Source organism: Giraffa tippelskirchi, chromosome 8 (assembly GCF_054371585.1).
Source record: "Giraffa tippelskirchi isolate mGirTip1 chromosome 8, T2T-mGirTip1v1.2.pri, whole genome shotgun sequence".
Classification (NCBI taxonomy): domain Eukaryota; kingdom Metazoa; phylum Chordata; class Mammalia; order Artiodactyla; family Giraffidae; genus Giraffa; species Giraffa tippelskirchi.
In genome coordinates this window covers 114,118,651-114,138,534 of record NC_137282.1, presented here as the reverse complement: position 1 = coordinate 114,138,534, position 19,884 = coordinate 114,118,651, and the positions used below count along the sequence as shown (strand labels likewise).

General features: G+C 49.2%; 1 protein-coding gene and 1 non-coding gene across 4 annotated transcripts in view; one reads left to right on the top strand and one right to left on the bottom strand.

The window, feature by feature from the left end:
* Positions 1-19,884, bottom strand: part of STK10 (serine/threonine kinase 10) — a 129,562-nt gene that overhangs the window by 44,598 nt on the left and 65,080 nt on the right. For all 3 annotated transcript variants that reach the window (XR_014062263.1, XM_081520716.1, XM_081520717.1), the window contains 3 exons: positions 10,530-10,602; positions 9,394-9,588; positions 8,730-8,811 (listed from right to left, as the gene is read on the bottom strand). Coding sequence is in view for 2 of the 3 variants with exons in the window: in XM_081520716.1 (XP_081376842.1) it covers positions 8,730-8,811; positions 9,394-9,588; positions 10,530-10,602 (350 nt within the window). In the remaining variant the exon portion in view is untranslated. The remainder of the gene's footprint in view (positions 1-8,729; positions 8,812-9,393; positions 9,589-10,529; positions 10,603-19,884) is intronic.
* Positions 12,013-12,119, top strand: LOC145519218 (U6 spliceosomal RNA). The gene has a single exon (XR_014063636.1). It is a non-coding gene; the product is annotated as a U6 spliceosomal RNA (small nuclear RNA).

Here is a 19,884-nt window from a genome sequence, read left to right as displayed (position 1 = left end):
TATAATATCTAGTATGTACATACATAGTATAATATATAATATATAGTATGTACATATATAATAGAATATATAGTGTGTGCACACAGTATATCTAGTATGTACATACACAGTATAATATATAATATATACTATGTACATATATAATAGAATATATAGTATGTACACACAGTATAATATCTAGTATGTACACATACAGTATAATATATAATATCTAGTATGTACATATATAATAGAATATATAGTGTGTGCACACAGTATATCTAGTATGTACATACACAGTATAATATATAATATATAGTATGTACATATAAAAATATATAGTATATACACACAGTATAATATCTAGTATGTACATACACAGTATAATATATAATACACAGTATGTACATATATAATCAAATATATAGTATGTGCACTACAGTATAATATCTAGTATGTACATACATATACACACATATACTTTATTGAGGAATTACACACAGAAAAGTTCACAAATCATTAAGCTCAGTGACTTTTTCCATACATACCGACGCAGTATAACCACCACCCAGCTCAAGACACAGAACATTTCCATCACTTCAGGTAGGTCCCCGTCTCCCTTGCAGTCAAACCCACTGCCCTCAGCCATCCAGCTCCGGAGACTAGTTTTGCTTGTTGTTTAACTCCATCTGAACAGAATCCCGAAATATATAGTCTTTTATAGTTGACTTTCTTCACTCAACACAGCTAAGCTGAGACTATGAGACCTACCTTGGTGCATGTCAGTAAACTGTTCCTTTTTTTGATTTTTTAAAAACTTACTTTTGTTTATTCTTTAAAATTTTGTGGCCACACCACATGGCATGCAGGATCTTAGCTCCCCACCAGGGATCAGACTCTTGCCCCCTGCAATGGAAGCAAGGGTTCCCACCACCGGAACGACTGCCAGGCAAGTCCAATTGTTCCTTTTTGATTCCTGTGCCATATTCTATCACGTGACAATGGCACAGCTGTTTATTCTTTCTGCGGCTGATGGCCACTTATGTTTTAATAAAGCTGCGATGAAAATGCTTGTATAGGTCCTTGGGTGTTTGCAAAATCTTGAGGCCAAGTAGTATATGTTATATGCTGAGGCATTTACAGAAATGTCACATCTCTAAAAAGTGAAAGTTATTTCATGGTCCTTGGAATACACCCAAGCTTTTAAGGCCTCAGTAGATGGTAAACGAGCCCGAAGATCTCCCTACTGCAAGTATGCCCTGCATCAGGGTGTGGAAAGGGATGTGGGATTCCTCAATTTCCTACACTCACCCAGGGCCGCTTAGAAAGGTGCATTGGCTCCCTGACTAAGCCTCCGAGCTCCCAAAGCAGGAGGCCCAGGTTCGACCCCTGGTCAGGAAACTAGGTCCCGCATAACACAACTAAAGATGCAGCGCAGCCAAATAAATAAAAATAAATAATTTTTTTAAAAAGAGAAAGGCATGTTAGGGGTGGTCATTAAGTTGGAATTTGCTCATTTGAAATTTGCAGGAAGGCTCCAATGGAATTCACTGTTTTCATTGTCAGAAAATTTATCAGTGGAGGAACAGTGTCAACAGGATTGCAGGGTAGTATCTAAATGACTAAAGAGAATAAATTCTCTAGCACCTTGAAAACACATTCACAACAGATAGGTCCACTGCAGATCATTGTTACCTCCTTATTCGTTCTTGTCTGTTTAGTTCATTTGTAAACGGCCAGAAGCAATACCTGTTCACCTGGGCACCTGACCCTGCACACCAGAAAGCAATACGACTCATTCCTGCTAGAGAGCTCTGTCATTCAGATTGTCCTAAACCAGCTGCCTTCCTCTAGTTAGTACCAACCAGGAAAGGGGTGGAGAACTGAATTTCTCATCCTTCTCTCCCACACCCCTCTTCATTTGTCAATTCATGCCTCAGTCCCATGTTGAGGCCAGCAATGTGCCAGGCGCTGAAATAAGGCCAAACAAGCAGACAGGCAAGGTCCCTGGCCTTGGGGGCTTGCGGCTGAGTGGGAAAGACGATGGGCATGTTCCCAAATGACAAGAACATTTTTCAGATCAGGTAAAGGACAGCGCGAGGCTGGAGGAACGTGGGCCTGGGGTGCTGGAGGGGGTGGAGTCTGCTTAGGTCAGAGGGGCCTCCTTGGGAGGGGACACTCAAGTTGAGACCTGAGGGGATGTAAAGGGGCCGCCGACCAGGGAAAGATCTGGGTACAGAGAATTCCAGGCAGGAGCATAAGTGAGCAAAGGCTGCAGCAAAGCAGTGCTATAAACAGGGACCTTTCAGAGGTGTCACTCCAGCAGCCAAGCAGCTCTGAAAGGTCCTGAATAGGATGTTAATAAGAATGTACTAACTGCGGGGAGCAGGGGATTATAGCAATGAACACTGCAGGCTCTACACTTGAGACCAGGCTGCTTGGGGTACAATCCCACTTCCAACAACTTGGACAAGTCACTCAGCCTCTCTGAGCCTCACGTGCTCATCTGTACCCTAGGAATAATAGTCTGGATGTTCTAAGCACTGTAGTAAGAACTCAAAATATGGCTCAAAAAATCATCTGCATAATCATCACCACTACCATCATCCTCAACACCACCACCACCACTAACACCATCATCACCATCATCATCACCACCACCACCACCATCACCACAACCACCATCACTACTAACACCAATGTCATCATCACCACCACCACCACCACCATCGCCAAGACCACCATCACCATCATCACCACCACCACCACCACCACCACCACCATCACTACTAACACCACTGTCATCATCACCACCATCACCACCATCATCTTCATCACCACCACCACCACCACCACCACCACCACCACCATCACCACCACTACCAGCATCACCATCATCACCACCACCATCACCACCACCACCAGCATCATCACCACCATCACCATCACCACCACCACCACCACTAAGACCACTGTCATCACCACCACCATCATTACTACCACCTTTATTATCATCACCACCATCAGAAGAACCACAATCAGAGAAGCCTGTAAGCACTCCCAGCCATTCCCATTCCCTCCTGCATCCCCACAGAACACAGTGCTTTACAACTGAGGATGAGAATCAAGGTTCACATTGCACAACCTCACACATGTAAACTTGAGCAAGAAGCCACGGGACACTTCACTGCAGTGGCTGAACCAGATGCGGCAGAAACAAATAATGCAGACACAGGCTTCTGGAAATACCAGGTTTTCATCAAGCCACATCACATATTGACCAAATTAGTGGTTCTTCAGCTTGGCCAGAAGCTGTGCTTTCTTGAGGCTGAACATCTGCTCCATGGCCTCCCTTGAGTACCCCAGGGTCTTTAGGAAGTGGAGGGGGAACCGTGGGGAAGAAAGCTTCTGAAGAGGGGCAGGTGAGCAGGACCACTCCCCTGGACCCCAAGCTCCTGGAATCCCCAGGCAAGAGAGGCTTGAGACGGAGCAGGCCCTCCTATCTGATGAGGCCCAGAAGACTGTTTCGTAAGCTGCTCTGGGACAAAGCACAGACACCTCCCCCACTGAATCAGTTCCGCTACCTCTGAGATATGTTTAAAAAGATGTTTCAACTGCCAAGGGCCACTGGAGTCAAAGCGCAGCACAGGAAGGCATGGGACCTTCCTCAGTGGCCAGCACACTGTGTGCCACCTGGGGACAGGCTCAGCTGGGCACAGGGTCCCTGGAAAGGTGCTCAGGCACCCCCGAGAAAGACCCGGATCAGAGGGGACTCAGCAGTCTGCTCCTTCAGGATGAGGAACAGCTGCTTCGTGCTGTCTCTGAGGCGAGCTCCGTGATGCCGCAGAGCTTACCGACTGGCACCCACCGACCAGCCAGGACCTCCTGCCATCTGCACAGTCACCCTTCCAAGACGTGGAGCCTAGTTTTTCTCCGTGTACTTAAAAGTTATCAGCCGGGAACTTCCCTGGTCCAGGGGTTAAGACTCTGCCTTCAATGTAGGCAGCATGGGTTAGATGCCTGGTCAGGGAACTAAGATCTCATATGCCACACAGTGTGACCAAATAGAAAAAGAAAATTAAAACAAAAAAAGGAACCACCAGCCGGGGTACGCCACACTCCAAGACTAGCTTTAAAAAATGCCTAATGATACTTCCTAGTTTTCAGGTGTCAGTATTGTCCCTTCATTCTCCTTCCCCCACCTCATAACTTTCTTCCTTCTCTTCTCTCCTTCATTCACTCAGAGAAGCAGCTTACAAGAGTGGTCAAATGAACAGGTTTTGGAACCAGATGACCGGAATCAGAAATCAGCTCTGTCACTTACATGCTGTGTGACCTTGTGCAGGCTACTTGACCTCTCTGTGTCTCAGTGTTTTATCATCTGTTTGACAGAGATCCAAACAATACCTACTTCACACAGTTGTTATGAGGATTAAATTAGTTAACATTTGCTAAACATTTAGAATCAAACCTGGCATGGGAAAAAGGTTATGTAACAGTTTACTAAGTGAAAATAAATATATTTAGCAAATATTTGGTCGAAGGCCCTCTCCATACCAGGCACTGTTCTGGATGACTGGGGCACACTGGTGAAAAAAAAAACAAAAGCTGCTGTCCCCAGGGAGCTGACATGCTAGTCAGGGTGATCAACAATAAACTTCATAAACAAGTTATATACTCTGAGTGCTATGTGCCACGGTGCAGGAAGACTTCCCTGGTGGCCCAGTGATTGAGAATCCGCCTTCCAATGCAGCAGACATGGGTTCAATTCCTGGTTGGGGAACTAGGATCCCACGTGCCTCAACTAAGACCCAATGCAACCAAAAAAAAAAAAAAATGTAGGGCACAGGAAGGAGAATTAGGGATGTGGGGGGTGCAGGTGGTTTTCAGTTTTAAACAGAACACTTAGGGGAGGCCTCACCGAGAAGCTGCCACATGAGCAATGATTGGAAGAAAGGAAAGAGTCAACCACAGAGGTGTCTAGGGGAAGAGCAGCCCAGGCATCGCGGACAGCCAGTGCAAAGGCCCTGAGGCAGGAGTGTGCCTGGAGTGTCAGCAAGGAGGCTGGCTGGGGAAGAGTGAAGGGGTGAGAGAGAGAGAGATGTGAGGTATCAAGGTGAGATGGGCAGACCTTGCAGGACCCTGCTGGTCCCTGGGACTCTGGATTTTATGCTGAGTAAGATGGGCGCCTCAAGGGGCTTGGACTCAGGAGGTATAGGAGCTGATTTGTGTTTTTCCCTCGGCTACAATGAAGGTGGTGAGAAGTGGTTGGATTCTGGGCATGTTCAGAAGGCAGGGATGACGGGACTCCCTGGTAGAATGGATACAGAGTGTGTGAGAAAGAGAGGTGATCCCTCTGAGAAGATGACTGCAAGGTTTGGGGCCTGACTGCTGGCAAAGTGGGGCTGCCATCAACTGAGATGGGAAAATCATCGCTAGAGCATATTTGGGGAAAGGTCAGTGGCGGACTTGTTAAGTCTGAGATGCCTGTGGACACCTAAGGCGGGTAGAGAATGCTAAGGCGGGTGGAGGGTAAACACTCAGATACAACGGTCTGGGGTTGAGCAGGGCAGTCTGGGCTGCAAGCAGAAGTGCAGGAGCCGTGGCAAACTAGGCGAGCGCATTGAGGTGATGGAGATGGAGGAAAAGGCCCTGGCAAACCTCATGTGAATCAGCTGGAGAAAGAGGAACAGGCAAAGGAGACAGGCTAGTGACCAGTGAGAAGGAAGGAAACCAAGAGGGCATGGGGACCTGACATCAGGTGCCGACAGCAAGGAAGATGAGAGGCACCTGTGACTGCTGCTGGGTCCAGCAAAACCAGCCCTGAGGCCTGAGCCGACCACAACATCTAGAGATGCTGACAACCTTGAAAAGAACGCTGTGCTAGAGTGGAGCAGGTTTATGAGCAAATTCAACAAGTGTATACTACGCTGCAAGGATGCTCCGGACGTCAGGTGGCTACAGACCTGCATCCACTCACACACTTCTGTGATGTGAGCACAATCCACCTCCTGCAGAGGAGTAAACTGAGGCTCAGGGTGAAAACCACTCAGATTCCTGGCGGGTGAGCCTGATTTCAGAGCCTGGGGTACCACCAAGGGATAACGGTCCCAACTAATATCCAGGCAGCGAATGAATGGACCACTAGCCAGCAGGGGCAGAAGTCAGTCGGCTGAAGGCAGGATGGAACCAGCAGTCAGGCAAGGGCTGAGGCAGGGGCGTGAACAGCTCTGGAGGCAGTGCTAGCAGGTCGAGATCTGGGCTCACATCTGGCCAAAGCCAGGTGACCTCGGGAGGCCAGTTCCGTTTCCTGAGCCTTGGGACCTCACCTACGGGGGTAACAATGCCCCACCCTCCCTAACTCAAGAGATAAACAGGCACATGGAAAAAGCTGATGGTAGCCTAAGCTCTTCAAGGAGCTTTACTTATGCGGAGGGATCTCTCTTTTCTTCTGCAACCCTTTTGTCTTAGCAAAGAGTCCTCTGGCAGGAGGGTTTCTTCCCCAACTATGGAAAGGAAATTCCTCGCCCAGGCTGAGTGGGGGATGAGAGACAGCTGGTCTCTTCGAGGCAGTGTCCTGGAGGCCGGATGTACTAGGCCAGGAGGTGACTGTTAACAGGAAACAATCGGCCCGAGGAGCTTGGAGCTCGGGCATCTGATGATGACAGCAGACCCACCCCCCCACGGCTGGCTGGCCCAGACCGTCCCTGCCCAACGCCCCCCCACCCAACACGCGAGGCCTCTGTCACTCCAGCCGTGTGATTGAAAACACAGTGCAGACACCGACAAGAACAATTGTGACCCCGAGCAGATAACCCCAATCTGCATCCCCATTTCTTTCCACTTTTAAACGATTTAATTCAAGGCATCAGGCAGTCACCGAGCACAGCTCGGCGCAGTTTACCTAAGCACTTTCCAGTATCTCCCACTTAACCCTCACAGTGACCCTGTCAGGGCAGGGGGCTGACTATTAGCCCCACTTCAGGGTCACGGGGGGCGGGGTGAAGCCCCTCAAGCAGGGTCCCACAGCCAGGAAGCAGCAGAGCTGTGATCTGAACCCAGGCCTTCCCACCCCCAGTCCACACACTTCACCACTGGGCCACACAGCCCAGAGGGACAGCCTGAGAGCCAAGCCCAGCCCCAGCGCCTGGCTCGCAGGGAGTCAGGGCTGGGAAAAAGCCGCTGAAAGAGCGCCTCCAGGGCGCGGTGGGGCGCTGCCTGCTTTCCTGCCACCGCTGCCTGCTGCCTGCTTTCCTGCCACCGCAGTCAGAGGCGGTCACACAGGGGGAAGGCCCAGAGTGGCGGGCGGGCGGAGGGCCAGCCCCTGCCCATCCCCAGGCCCACTTCCTCTCCCTCCCAGCATGCTGGTGCCTCCAGGGACAGTGACCAGGTGACCCGGAGACGGCTGGGCCAGTGGTGCGTGGAGGTTTTCAGACACAGCTGCCAAGGCTCCAACACTCACCCCGCCGGCTGAGACACCAGGGCCCGAGGCATCGGCTCTGAACAAGGGTGGCTCACAGCTACCTCCAATATTTCAAACAGCTTCAAAGAAGCCACCATCCACTTCCCCACCCAAAGGCCATTCAGCCAGCTAAGGGGATGCTCCCCGAGTCACCTGTCACCCTGGCTGGTCTCCCAGACACCACATCCAACACCCAGAGAGACCTTTGTAAGGGTAAGTCAGACAGGGTTTCCTTCCAAACCCTCACAGGTGCCCTGTCCCAAAGGGCGAAGTCCACATCCTCCCAAGGTCCTATGTGACCCTCCGTGACCTGGTCCAGCTCTCCTTTGGAAGGCTGCTCCCACCATTAGCCCTTTGCTGGGAGCCTGGACTTGGAGAGGGTTCCCACCATGAACTGATAAGAGGGGCTGACTCGGCCTGCATGGTGCAAACGACAGGGTCCATGCTGACCACCTGCCCAGCCTTCTGGAGCCTGGAACTCTGGTCCGTGCCAGCAGAGGCTGCCCACGTGGTCAGCTCCCAGCAAAACCCTAGGCCCTGAGTTCTCCAACATGCTTCCCAGGGAAACAACGCTTCACATGTGTCGCCAGAGCACACAGCTGGGGAACTCGGTGTGTCCTCTGTGACTCCACCGGGAGGGGACTCTGGACACTTCTGCCTGGCTTTCCCCATTCGCCGTTTTCTCTGCGTCCTTTTGCTATAATAGTTATGGTGGAGAGATTGACTAGATGCTTCATACCCAGAGTCCTCTTAGGGAACCACTGAGCCTGGGAGTGGACACACCCCGTACAGCTCTCACCGTGTCTCCAGCCCACCCACCTCCCACACCCGTGCTCACCCAGCCCGGCAGCCGGGCTCCTGGCTCTCCCAGCTGCACCCATCGTGCCCCCATCCCAGGCCTCCACCTCCACTCTCGAGCCCCACGTGTGGCCCCCTCGCCTCCTCCGGGTGTTTGCTCACAGAGCCTCTCGTGTCCTCCTTTTCTAGGAGAGCAGCCCCTCCTCTGTGCTGCTTTCTTTTTCCCCACAGCCCTGCTCCCCACCTGCCACATGCACATCTGCTGATCGGCCGCCTGTCCCCCCCGCCCAGAAGGTTAGCTCCATGGGGATAGGACTCTGGGGTCTCCTTCACTGCAGCCCTCCCTGTGCGAGGGTTGTCAGGTAGCAGGTGCTCAGGGCACGTTGGCCGATGACTGACCGGCTGTGCACGATGCCCCCTGGACTGGGGGAGGACCAACCCAGCTTCCGGGTCAAGGTGGGCAGCTACCTGGGAGAGGGGGACCACTCACCTCCAGGAGCTGCGCAGCGCTGGGCCGTGTCTCTGGGTTCTTATCCAGGGCCGTCTTCAGGAAATCTCGGAACTCTGCAGACCTGGGAGGACAGACAGGTGGTGGCAGTGAGCTAGGAGCGGGTAAGAGCCGAGAAGACGCCCCGCATCAGGGACTCCACTCTCCCGAGAGTCACGTGCTTCCCAAACACGCCCCTCAAAGGACAAAGGGCGCCTTTATAAGCTAGCCAGCGGAGGCAACCTCAGGACGCCCTTCTGGTCACGGACAGAGGGGATGCAGAATCAGAGTGGGGACTTGCCCGAGGCCACACAGCCAAACACAGCCATGCTGGGGGTTTGAGCCCCAACTCCCAGCCCAGGGTTGTGCCCTGTGGCTGCAAGGGCTCACGTGGGCTCTCATTCCTGCAGTGGGATCCGGCTTATTTGGGTTCCCCCGTCTGCGTGGACAGAGAGCTGATGCTCAGAGCACAGAGGAAGGAACGAGCTCTGAGGGCCCAGGGAGCTCAGAAAAAGCCTGCAGACTCCCAGGCCTGACTGCTCCCCAGCTGTGGGCCAAGCGGGGCCAGCAGAGCCCTGGCACCCCACTTCCCCCACCCCACCTGCCCTGCCACCCAGGGCCGCTGGCCGCCCTGAAGACCCCCCGGGGTAGGCTCCTGGCTCCTTACCACTTGGAAGGCGAGAGCAGCGTGGGAGGGTCGGACTTCGCGATCTTGAGCAGCACGCGCATGGGGTTGAGCTCGTGGTGCGGAGGCTCGATCTGGGCCATCTCAATCAGGGTGATGCCCAGGGACCAGATGTCGGCTTTGTAGTCGTACGGGGTGTCCTTCATGGTCTCGCACATCACCACCTCGGGGGCCATCCTGAGCCAACCAGGGGACAACAGAGCGCTAAGACCCGGGCCTCCACAGGCGCCTCTCGGAGGCTCAGGGTCAAGGACCAGCGCGAGCGCTCCCAGGTCTTGATGTGCAATCCTTCCCCACCCACTATCTTCCTTAGGACGGTTTTCTCACAAAAGGGCGCCTTCCAAGCGGCTTCACAGCCTAGTCCTGCTGCAGTTCCGATTCCTACCAGAAGAGGGCAGCAGCAATCCAGAACACAGGGTCCTGGGGAAGGGGCGGGTGGGGGCAGGGCGGAAGGGACGCGGGGAGAACCGGGCGGGAGGGTCGGGGAAGAAGGTGCGAGAGCGCAGAGAGGGGCGGGAGAGAGAGGAGGAGGAATAAACGGGGGGAGAGAGAGAGTGAGTAATAAGCGAGCAGAAAAGGAACCTAACTCCACGATGGGAAGGAAGTAAAACAGAAAGCAGCTAGGTGCGAAACTGAGAGGTTTTTTTTTTTTGGAAAAGAAGGCAACAAAATGGACTGGATGCGTCCAGGGAGATTTCATATGAGCGCAGCGCCTGAACTGGTTCTGCTCATCTTCCCGGCCCCAGGCCCAGCTCTGGGTCTGCCTGACACTCTGCACGTGTTGAATTCATCAAGAACCATTCTCCAGGGAATGTCAGTTCTTATTAATGGAGCACTATTTCTATATGCCCCATCCCATTTAATCCTCACAATACCACATTACACAGGCACTATTTATACCCCTGATTTCACAGATGAGCAAACTGAGGCACAAAAAGCTGAGTAATATGGCCAAGGTCTCGCTGCTAGTAAGTGGGGGCGCGCGGGCTGAGACCCAGCAGGCTGACTCAGGAGCCCCTGCCTGTCCTCTCCCCTCCAGCCCAGCCAGGGGTCTCCAAGGGGACACGGAGGTGTGACGTGCAGTCCACCACCCCATTTCCAGAAGCTACACGACTCACCAGTAAGGCGTTCCTATGAAGGAATCTCGCTTCTGCAGAGTTTTCAGATTCTTGGCAGACACACCGAAGTCAGCTGCAAGGCAAGAATCTCAGATAGAGTACTGGATGGACATTCCTCCACCCACGGCCCTGGGGTGTGGACTCAGAGATACGCGTTCCAAATCAACTAACAGATGACATTTTCTGTCTAGCAAATTAGTGATCATTAAAAAATAATAACACCCACTGCTGTAAGAATGTATGGAGGTATACACCTTCCTACTTGCTAATAAGAATATAAATTGAAGAGGCTTTTAGGAAAGCAGTTTGGCAATAAATTGCAAGAACTTCTAAAATACCCATACTTGGGACATCCCTAGTGGTCCTGTGGAGAAGGCAATGGCACCCCACTCCAGTACTCTTGCCTGGAAAATCCCATGGACGGAGGAGCCTGGTAGGCTATAGTCCATGGGGTAGCTAAGAGTCGGACATGACTGAGTGACTTCACTTTCACTTTTCCCTTTCATGCACTGAAGAAGGAAATGGCAACCCACTCCAGTATTCTTGCCTGGAGAATCCCAGGGATGGCGGAGCCTGGTGGGCTGCCGTCTATGGGGTCGCACAGAGTTGGACACGACTGAAGCGACTTAGCAGCAGTGGTCCTGTGGTTAAGACTTTGAGCTCCCAACGCAGGGCGCACAAGTTTGATCCCTGGTTGGAGAATTAAGATCCCACATGCTGCACGGTGCAGACTAAAAAATAAATAAATAAAATAAGACGTCCATACTCTTCTGGGGCAGTAACCCAAATCTAGGAGTCTACCTTAATGAAACAATCTTCTTTCTGTTTTTTGGCAGCACCTTGTGGTTTCTGGGATCTTAGTTCCCCAACCAGGGATTGAACCCAGGCCCTCAGCAACGAAAGCACAGAGTCCTAAACACTGGACCACCAGGGAATTCCCTGTGATAATCTTAAATATAAAAACATTACGGGTAATGACTGTTCACCAAAATGCCATTATAATAGAGACAACTTAAAAACAAGCATCACTGCTTAGTGATTTTAAAAACTCTTACATGCAGTATATAATATATTCTGTCTTTTCTAAAAAGGATTTAAGATTGTGTATCATATATACAAACGTACATGCAAAGAAAGATGAACTAGGATGTGAAGAGCTGAAACATTAGAACAGACCCTGATGCTGGGAAAGATTGAGGGCGGGAGGAGAAGAGGAAGACAGAGGATGAGATGGTTGGATGGCATCACCGACTCAATGGACATGAGGTTGAGCAAGCTCCGGGAGATGGTGAAGGACAGGGAAGCCTGGCGTGCTGCAGTCCATGGGGTCGCAATGAGTCGGACACAACTGAGCGACTGAACAACAACAGTAAGAAATAAGTATGTTAGTCATTCAGTCGTGTCCAACTCGTTGCGACCCCATGGACTGTATTTCCACCAGGCTCCTCTGTCCATGGAATTCTCCAGTCAAGAATACTGGGTAGTGCTCGCTTCGGCAGCACATATACTAAAATTGGAACGATACAGAGAAGATTAGCATGGCCCCTGCGCAAGGATGACACGCAAATTCGTGAAGCGTTCCATATTTTTAAAAAAAAAAAAAAAAGAATACTGGGTAGCCATTCCCTTCTCCAGGCAATCTTCCCAACCCAGGGATTAAACCCAGGTCTCTGTACTGTAGGCAGATTCTTCACCATCTAAGCCACCAGGAAAACCAAGAAAGAAGGTAAAGAGTAAATAACTGAACAGATTAAGTGTGATATACACACATATGGTGGAGTATTTTATTTATAGTCATTAAAGTTTTAAAATATTTTATTCAATATTTCAATACTGAATTATACATAATATTCAATTTTAATATACATTTAATAATAGATGAGGGAGACTAAAAGGTACAAACTTCCAGTTATAAAATAAATGAGTCATAGGAATGAAATGTACAGTGTAGGGAATATAGTCAATAATAATGTAATATCTTTGTGTGGCAATAGATGGTCTTATAGCGGTGATCATTTTATAATGTGCAGAAAAATCAACTTACTACGTTTTACACAAGGAATCAATATAGTGTTGTCAACAAACAAACTCACAGAAAAAGAGATCAGATCTATGGGGGTTTGGGGGAAGGAGAATTAGATGAAATTAGTCAAAAGGTACAAATTTGCAGTTATGAGATAAATAAGGACTAGGAATGTACTTAAATATGCTTAAATATAATTAAGCACAATAAATATATATAAATAAATAAATATAACATTACTATATGTTACATATGAAAGTTGTTAAGAGAGTAAATCCTAAGAGTTCTCATCACAAGGAAAAATTTTTTCTTTTATTTTGTAACTACATAAATGGATATTCACTAAATTCATCGTAACAATCACATGGTATATGTAAGTCCAATTGTTATGATGTAACCTTAAACTGACATAGTGCTGAATGTCAATTTTATCTGAACAAAAATGTAGGGAAAAATAAATTAAAATTTTAAAACACCATGTGTGCTAAGTCGCTTCAATAGTGTCCAACTCTCTGCAACTCTATGGACTGTAACCCACCAGGCTCCTCTGTCCATGGGATTCCCCAGGCAAGAATACTGGAGTGGGTTGCCATGCCATTCTCCAGGGGATCTTCCTGACCCACGGGTCAAACCCACATTTCTTATGTCTCCTGCATTGGCAGGCAGGTTCTTTACCACCAGTGCCACCTGGGTAGTCTAAAACAACAGATATTGAAATTTTCAATGTTTAATAGAATATGAAAATATTTTATTGGTATATTTATATAGTCTCAACAGGAAAGGGAGAGGATATATATTTGAAAATATTGTATGGCTGGAATTATGCACTACCTCCCCCAAAAAGAGCAAAAATAGTTTGAATTATTGGAGGAAATGTACTAGCTTGCTTAAATGGTTGTCCATGGGCAGAGAGACGAGATGAGGTTTCTTCTACTTTTCTGAATTTCTGAAGTTTGCCATGACAAAAGCATTTGACTTTCAGGACTAACAAAATTAATTAATACAACTTCTCTTTACACACATCCATGACCACCACCCATTGCTAAGGGAAGAACCCAGCACCACAAAGAGGAATTTTCTCCAGCGCTCCAGCCTTCCGGAGGCAAGTTTCACCTTGATTAAAAGCTTAACTCAGGAGGAAGCAACACCCTGAGAGAACCATTGAAGCTGTAACAGCCACCCCGAGAGCCTCCACCTGGGCCTGGAAACCACGACTGGGAGTTTCACTCAGACTCACAAACCAGGAGCAGGCACAGTGCTGAGCGACAGGCCTGACCACCAGAGAGCTGGGCTCCAGTCTCGCCCCTTCTGTGTCACTGGGTTCTTTCATCTATTCATTTAGGTGCCATCTGGAACCACCCACGAGCTGGAGCGGAGAATACAGTGGGGGCAAAGCAAACTAAGTCCATGCCCTCAGGCAACTCGAAGTTTAGCAGTGGAGGCAGCCAGCAATCCCATAAACACCAACTGTATCTATTCACAATCGTGTAACGTGATGGGAAGATGGGGGTGCAGGGCTCGAGAGACAAGGAAGGGAGGACCTGGAAGAAGTCCAGCTAAGGAAAAAAGCCGATTATTTGGTGTGGCCACCTTATATGTTTATGTGTCCTACAAAAAGCTAAATATTCTAGCAGTGGTGTAATGAGAAGTTACATCTTACTGTTGATATATGTATGCTCTGGTATACAGATGTCATTTTGTTGTCACAGCACTACAGTGAAATACACAAATAAAAACTTAAATTCATAAAAAAATTTTTTTTTCCATTTCCAGGCAATTCATTCATTCAACAAATACTAACTGAACATCTATTATGTGCCAGGCACTGTTCTAGGCACAGAGTGGAAACAAAACCTTCACCCTCATTGGCCTGTTTTTTAGTGGTGGAAACGGGCCCTCCACACCATGGGCCTCCTGGTAACGAGAAGGGCCATGCAGGGATAAGGCACAGACAGGGCTGGGTGCGTGGGCGGCTAGTTTAGACAGGAGGTCAAGGGCTAGGGGAAAATATTTGCAGGCAGAGGAGACAAGCCGGCTGGAGGGCCCAGGAGGGGCAGGGCAGCGTGGCTGGAAGGGGTGGTCTTAGATAAGGGGAGAGACAGGCAGGGGCCCGGACAGTTACCAAGCCTGTGACCCTCAGTTTCCCTCCCGTGACACCGGTAAGGCTGCAGAACTCACTTTGGAGGGCTGCAGTGAGATGAAATGACACAACTAAGGCACTCAGCTCCAAGCCCAGCTCTTGGTAAATGCTCCACCATGACAGTGAATATTCCATGGGGTACTTGAGCTATACTCCTGAGAGTGTAGTCGGGGACAAGGACAAGGCTGTACTGAGACCTCCTCCTGGGAATGGTCAGGACTGCTGGCCTCTGAGCCTTAGTCAGTGCTAACTGGACAAGAGCTACTTGGTCAGCTAAGGAAGTGCTCCCGGGACAGTCTGGCTGCTGGGGCTGGAGAGCTGCTGCCTTTCAGGGTGGGAGCAGCAGCAGCTACAGGGTGAGATGCAAAACCCAGGAAATCCAGGTGAGAGGCCAGCTCTGCCCTGTTGGCCTGGACACGTCACCACCCCTCTGGAGATGCGGCACCCACGTGGGCCTGGCTCCCCTATAAACACCAACAATGGCGGACATGCCATCCCAGGACACCTTTGGGGAAGAGGGACTGCCCCTCAGACCCAGGGTGGGGCTTCCAGGAGGGAGGCTGGAGCTGGCCACTCCCCTATCTCAGCACCCTCTGGTCCCTTCCAAAGAAGGGAGAGGAAAAGCGGAAACCACCAACTTTCAAAATGACACACAGCTGGTCCCCAGGGTCCTCCCTAAAACAAGCGCCTACCAGCTTTTTGGGTGGTTGCTGCTTCCCCTTCTGGGGCCCAGCCAGGCGGGTGGGGCGGCCCCTCCCTGCAGCCTGGGAATCCCGGGCTGCCCCTGGGCAGGGGGCAGGGGCGGCCCAGCTGTTTGCTCCCCGAATGGAGTTTATAAGCCATGTCCCACGACAGGTAGACGGCTGCCCTCGGACACTTCAAAAGGGATTTTCACCCGGCAGTCTCTGCTGTTGGAAACATTCCTCTCTCCCCTTTTCCAATTTTAAAACAGGAATCAGAGACAAAGCAGCAGGCACGTGGGGACTTCCATAAGGAAAGAGGCCATTTCTGCTCTGTCCACAGCTGTACCTGATGCTACATCTGCCACGTGAAACACTCAACAGGGCTATCAAAAGAACAACAAGATAAAAGAAGAGAGAAAAAAAAAGAGACAAAACTGGGCTATAAGACATATATTGAGGGCCTTCCCTGCCAGTCCAGGGGTGAAGACTCCATGCTCCCTGCATGCTCTGGCCAAAAACAAACAAGCAATGGAAAAAGAAATACGTTTGACAACAATTCTATTTCTGGAAATAAATCCCCCCAACCAGATTTCAAATATACATGGAAGCTTCTAAAGCATTATTCAAGCGAGTGAAAAACGGGAAATAACCTGAGCTGCTGTTGAAACCTGATTGGCAGAAAGTTCAGGAAATCGAGGCTCACTCAGACCATGAAATAACACGCAGTTCGTAAAAAGGATGAGCTCGCCTTTGTGTTAATTTGGAAGTTGGTCCATAACACACTATTCCCGCCATGGTGCTGACAGAGCAGTGCGCAGTGTGAATGGACAGTGTGAATTCTAGTCACATCTTAAGAAGTACACACACAGGCTGAGAACACACACATGTCCATGAACACAGAAACCGGTCTGGACGGCTGCACAGCAAACTTAATCGTGGCCACCTCCCCGGACGCGGGACTCTGGTGGGGGCCGTGCACTGAGGTGGCCTTACATTTTTTACTGTGTACACTTTATAGGGAGTATGCATTGCTTTTATGGTTCGAAAAGCTGAAATACATGTGGTAAAGTTGAGGGGGTTGTTTTTGTTTTTAAGTAAATCCCAGTGGGGGCCAGGATGTGGTGAAAGAACTTCACACTCTGCCGGGGGGTGTGAGCTGGCGCATCCAGCGTGAAGGGCACCCTGGCCCCAGGTACCAGTACCCCCTGACACGCTGCGCACACCCAACAGCCCCGCTTCTGAGAAGCCCTCCCTCTGAAAGGTGCGATTCCAGACCGAGACTCACAGACGCAAACAGGCCAGCCCATTGCCACACCTCTTAGAGGGTCATGTGGGAAACCTCACAAGACGCCTCAATATCCAACTTTGGGGGATTTGTAAGTTAATTCTGGTTTGCACAAGTGATGGAATGAAAGAAAAACATGAAGTAACCATGTTTCTAAGGAACATTTAAGGATATGGGGGGTTATCTGATATTATTCAATTTTTTTAAAAAGCTGACTGGAAAAAATATATATTATATATATATGTATACATACCATGATCTCACTTTTTAAAAAAAATTGCATGTTGATCTAATAAAAACTACTATTTACTGACAACTTACTGGCTGTGCAGCACTACCCAGAGAGGCTTCTGCACGTCATTCACCTTCCTCTATGTATCACTTTGCATCTCATCAGCACACATATTACTATATATGCACCATCTGTGTCTATGACCCTTTGGGGCAGGGAAAATTATTATCCTCTTTTACAGATGAGGACAGTGACATCTAGAGACATTAAGTAGCTGGTGGACGGTCACCCGACACGAAGACAGATGTGCCGCCGAGTCTGGGCGCTCCGCTCTCACCTTTCTGAGCACAGAGAAGAGACTGGAAGGAAGCCGGCAGAGGCGCACCCCGGCACGATCAGAGGGACTTCAGTTTCCTTCTCTGTGTGGGTCTATTCCTAACTGTGCATAGGACTATATCTACCTTACCAAGGCAAGGCTGATTATCAAACATTCAGACACTTACAGAATAAAAAGTGTCCATAATCCTGGCAGTGACAAACACTTATGAAATTGTTGCATCTAGCTCTAGACTTATTGATATAAATAAAAATCACATATGTAAATAAAATCATAAAAAATATATAAGTGTGTGTACACACACACACACACACACACACACACACACACACACACACACACACACACACACACACACACACACACACACACACACACACACACACACACACACACACACACTGCTGTATAGTCGCTTCAGTCATGTCCGACTCTATGCAACCCTATGGACTGCAGCCCGCCAGGCTCCTCTGTCCATGGGATTCTCCAGGCAGAAATACTGGAGTGGGTTGTCATGCTCTCCTCCAGAGGATCTTCTCAACTCAGGGATCGGACCTGGGTCTCCTGCACCGCAGGCAGACTCTTTACCACGGAGCTACCAGGGAAGCCCATATATATGTGTGTATGTGTATACGTATATATATACACATACGTTGGAGAAGGAAATGGCAACCCACCCCAGTACTCCTGCCTGGAGAATCCCATGGACAGAGGAGCCTGGTGGGCTGCAGTCCTTGGTGTCGCAAAGAGTTGGACACAACTGAGCGACTAAGCACATATATATACATATATATAAAATTTTCAGGTATTTGCTACTTTTAAAAGAATGAAATCAGATTCAACATACTATTTTGCAATTTGTTTTTTTCCCTTTCACAGTATGTACATACATCTTAACAAAAGATTATCATTTTCTACAACTTCATTTTCAATAACTGAAAAAGATTCTACTGTATGACATACCATAACTTCTTCAAGTAATCCTCTACTGGAGAAAATTGGATCATTTCTGATTTCTTGCTGTTACTAATATTGTTGCAGTGAATACCACTGTACATACCTTTCTACACCTGTGTAAATAGCACACATAACTTTTATAGTCAGAAAACTATGTAACAGTATAAATGCATTACATATCACACTCTGTACACACACAGAGGCGGTGAACAGGATAAAGTTATACAGGAGAATCTCTCATCTGTCCCCTTAACTGCAGGCAACCACAAGAATCCAATATAAGAGGAGCCTTTTCCCAGACAATGCCAGGCCAGCTAAAGCCAACCACTGCCCAACAGTCCTCCTCTCCCGGACCCTCCACCCCACACCCGGGGGGTCCACAGTCCAGCTTGGTCAGGGCTCACCTGAGAACCTTCCCAGTAGGCCTCAACCCAGGGTGGTGCCACATGCCCCAGGAAGCATTTGGAAATAACTGGGGCGGTCAGATTGCCACAACGAAGAACTGCTGCCACTTAGTGAGCAAGAAACAGGGATGCTGCCCTTCTTTACTTGGCAAAAACTGTCCCATCCAAAATGCTGGCAGTGACTCTGTAGGCAAACACTAGCCACAGGCCTCATGGTGCAGACAGAAAAGTAAAGCCTCACTGAGGGTTTAGGACCTGCTCAAACTGGGATGGGGATGGGAGAATCAAAGGCTTCTATCCACCCAGCCCTGGGATCCCAGGGGCCTCCTTCCTCTAGATCAGGGCAGCAGAGGCATGCCTGGGCTCAAAAGAAGGAGGCTTCTACCAATACCCCATAATCTCTCTTATAATAACCACCAGGACATCTGTCTTCCTAGGGATAACATGGAAACAGTACCAAGCAGGGAAGTGAAAAGATTCTACAGTGATTTGAGACAAACTATTTCATGTTTCTGAGCCTCAGTTTCTTCATCTAGTAAATGGGGTCATACCTTTTAAATTAATTAATTTTTGGCTGCACTGGATCTGCGCTGCTATGCACTAGTTGCGGCAATCACGAGCTACTCTTCATTGCAATGCTCAGACTTTTCTCATTGCAGAGCACAGGCTCTAGGCACAAGGGCTCAGTAGCTGCAACATGCGGGCTCAGTCGTGACTCACAGGCTTAGTTGCTCCTTGGCACGTGGAATCTTCCCAGACCAGGGATCAAACCCGTGTCCCCTGTCTTATCCACCGTACCACCAGGAAAAGTCCAACGGGATCATATTATACAACCAACTGTGAGACCAAAAGAACTGCTCTATTTTTCTATTGCCATTTTTGTTTTGTTTCTTAGGCAACCAGATACAGGGGACCCCTAATAAGGGCTTTGTTTTCCCATTTACTCCCCTCTGTCTTCGGCCTCCCATTCCCACTGCCTTCATCCTCTCTTCTCTCCCATAACTCTTCATTTCTCTAGTCTTTTCCCTTTCTCAAGCCAACTGCAAATTCAGTCCTTTGTTCTTGTTTTCCATCCACTTCCACCTCACTCACTCCCTCTTCTGGGTCGCTATTACTCCAACAGGCTCTGCCAGTCTAGAGCAGACAGCAGTTGTTTTTCTGGCAACTCCAAATCTTTTCTCCTTCCGGAAAACCTGTTTGGAAAACTATCTCCCCCACCCACAACCACACTGTTCCATGATGGCAAGGGGGACTGTCACATTGATACATATGCCGGCCCCATTCTCACAGAGTG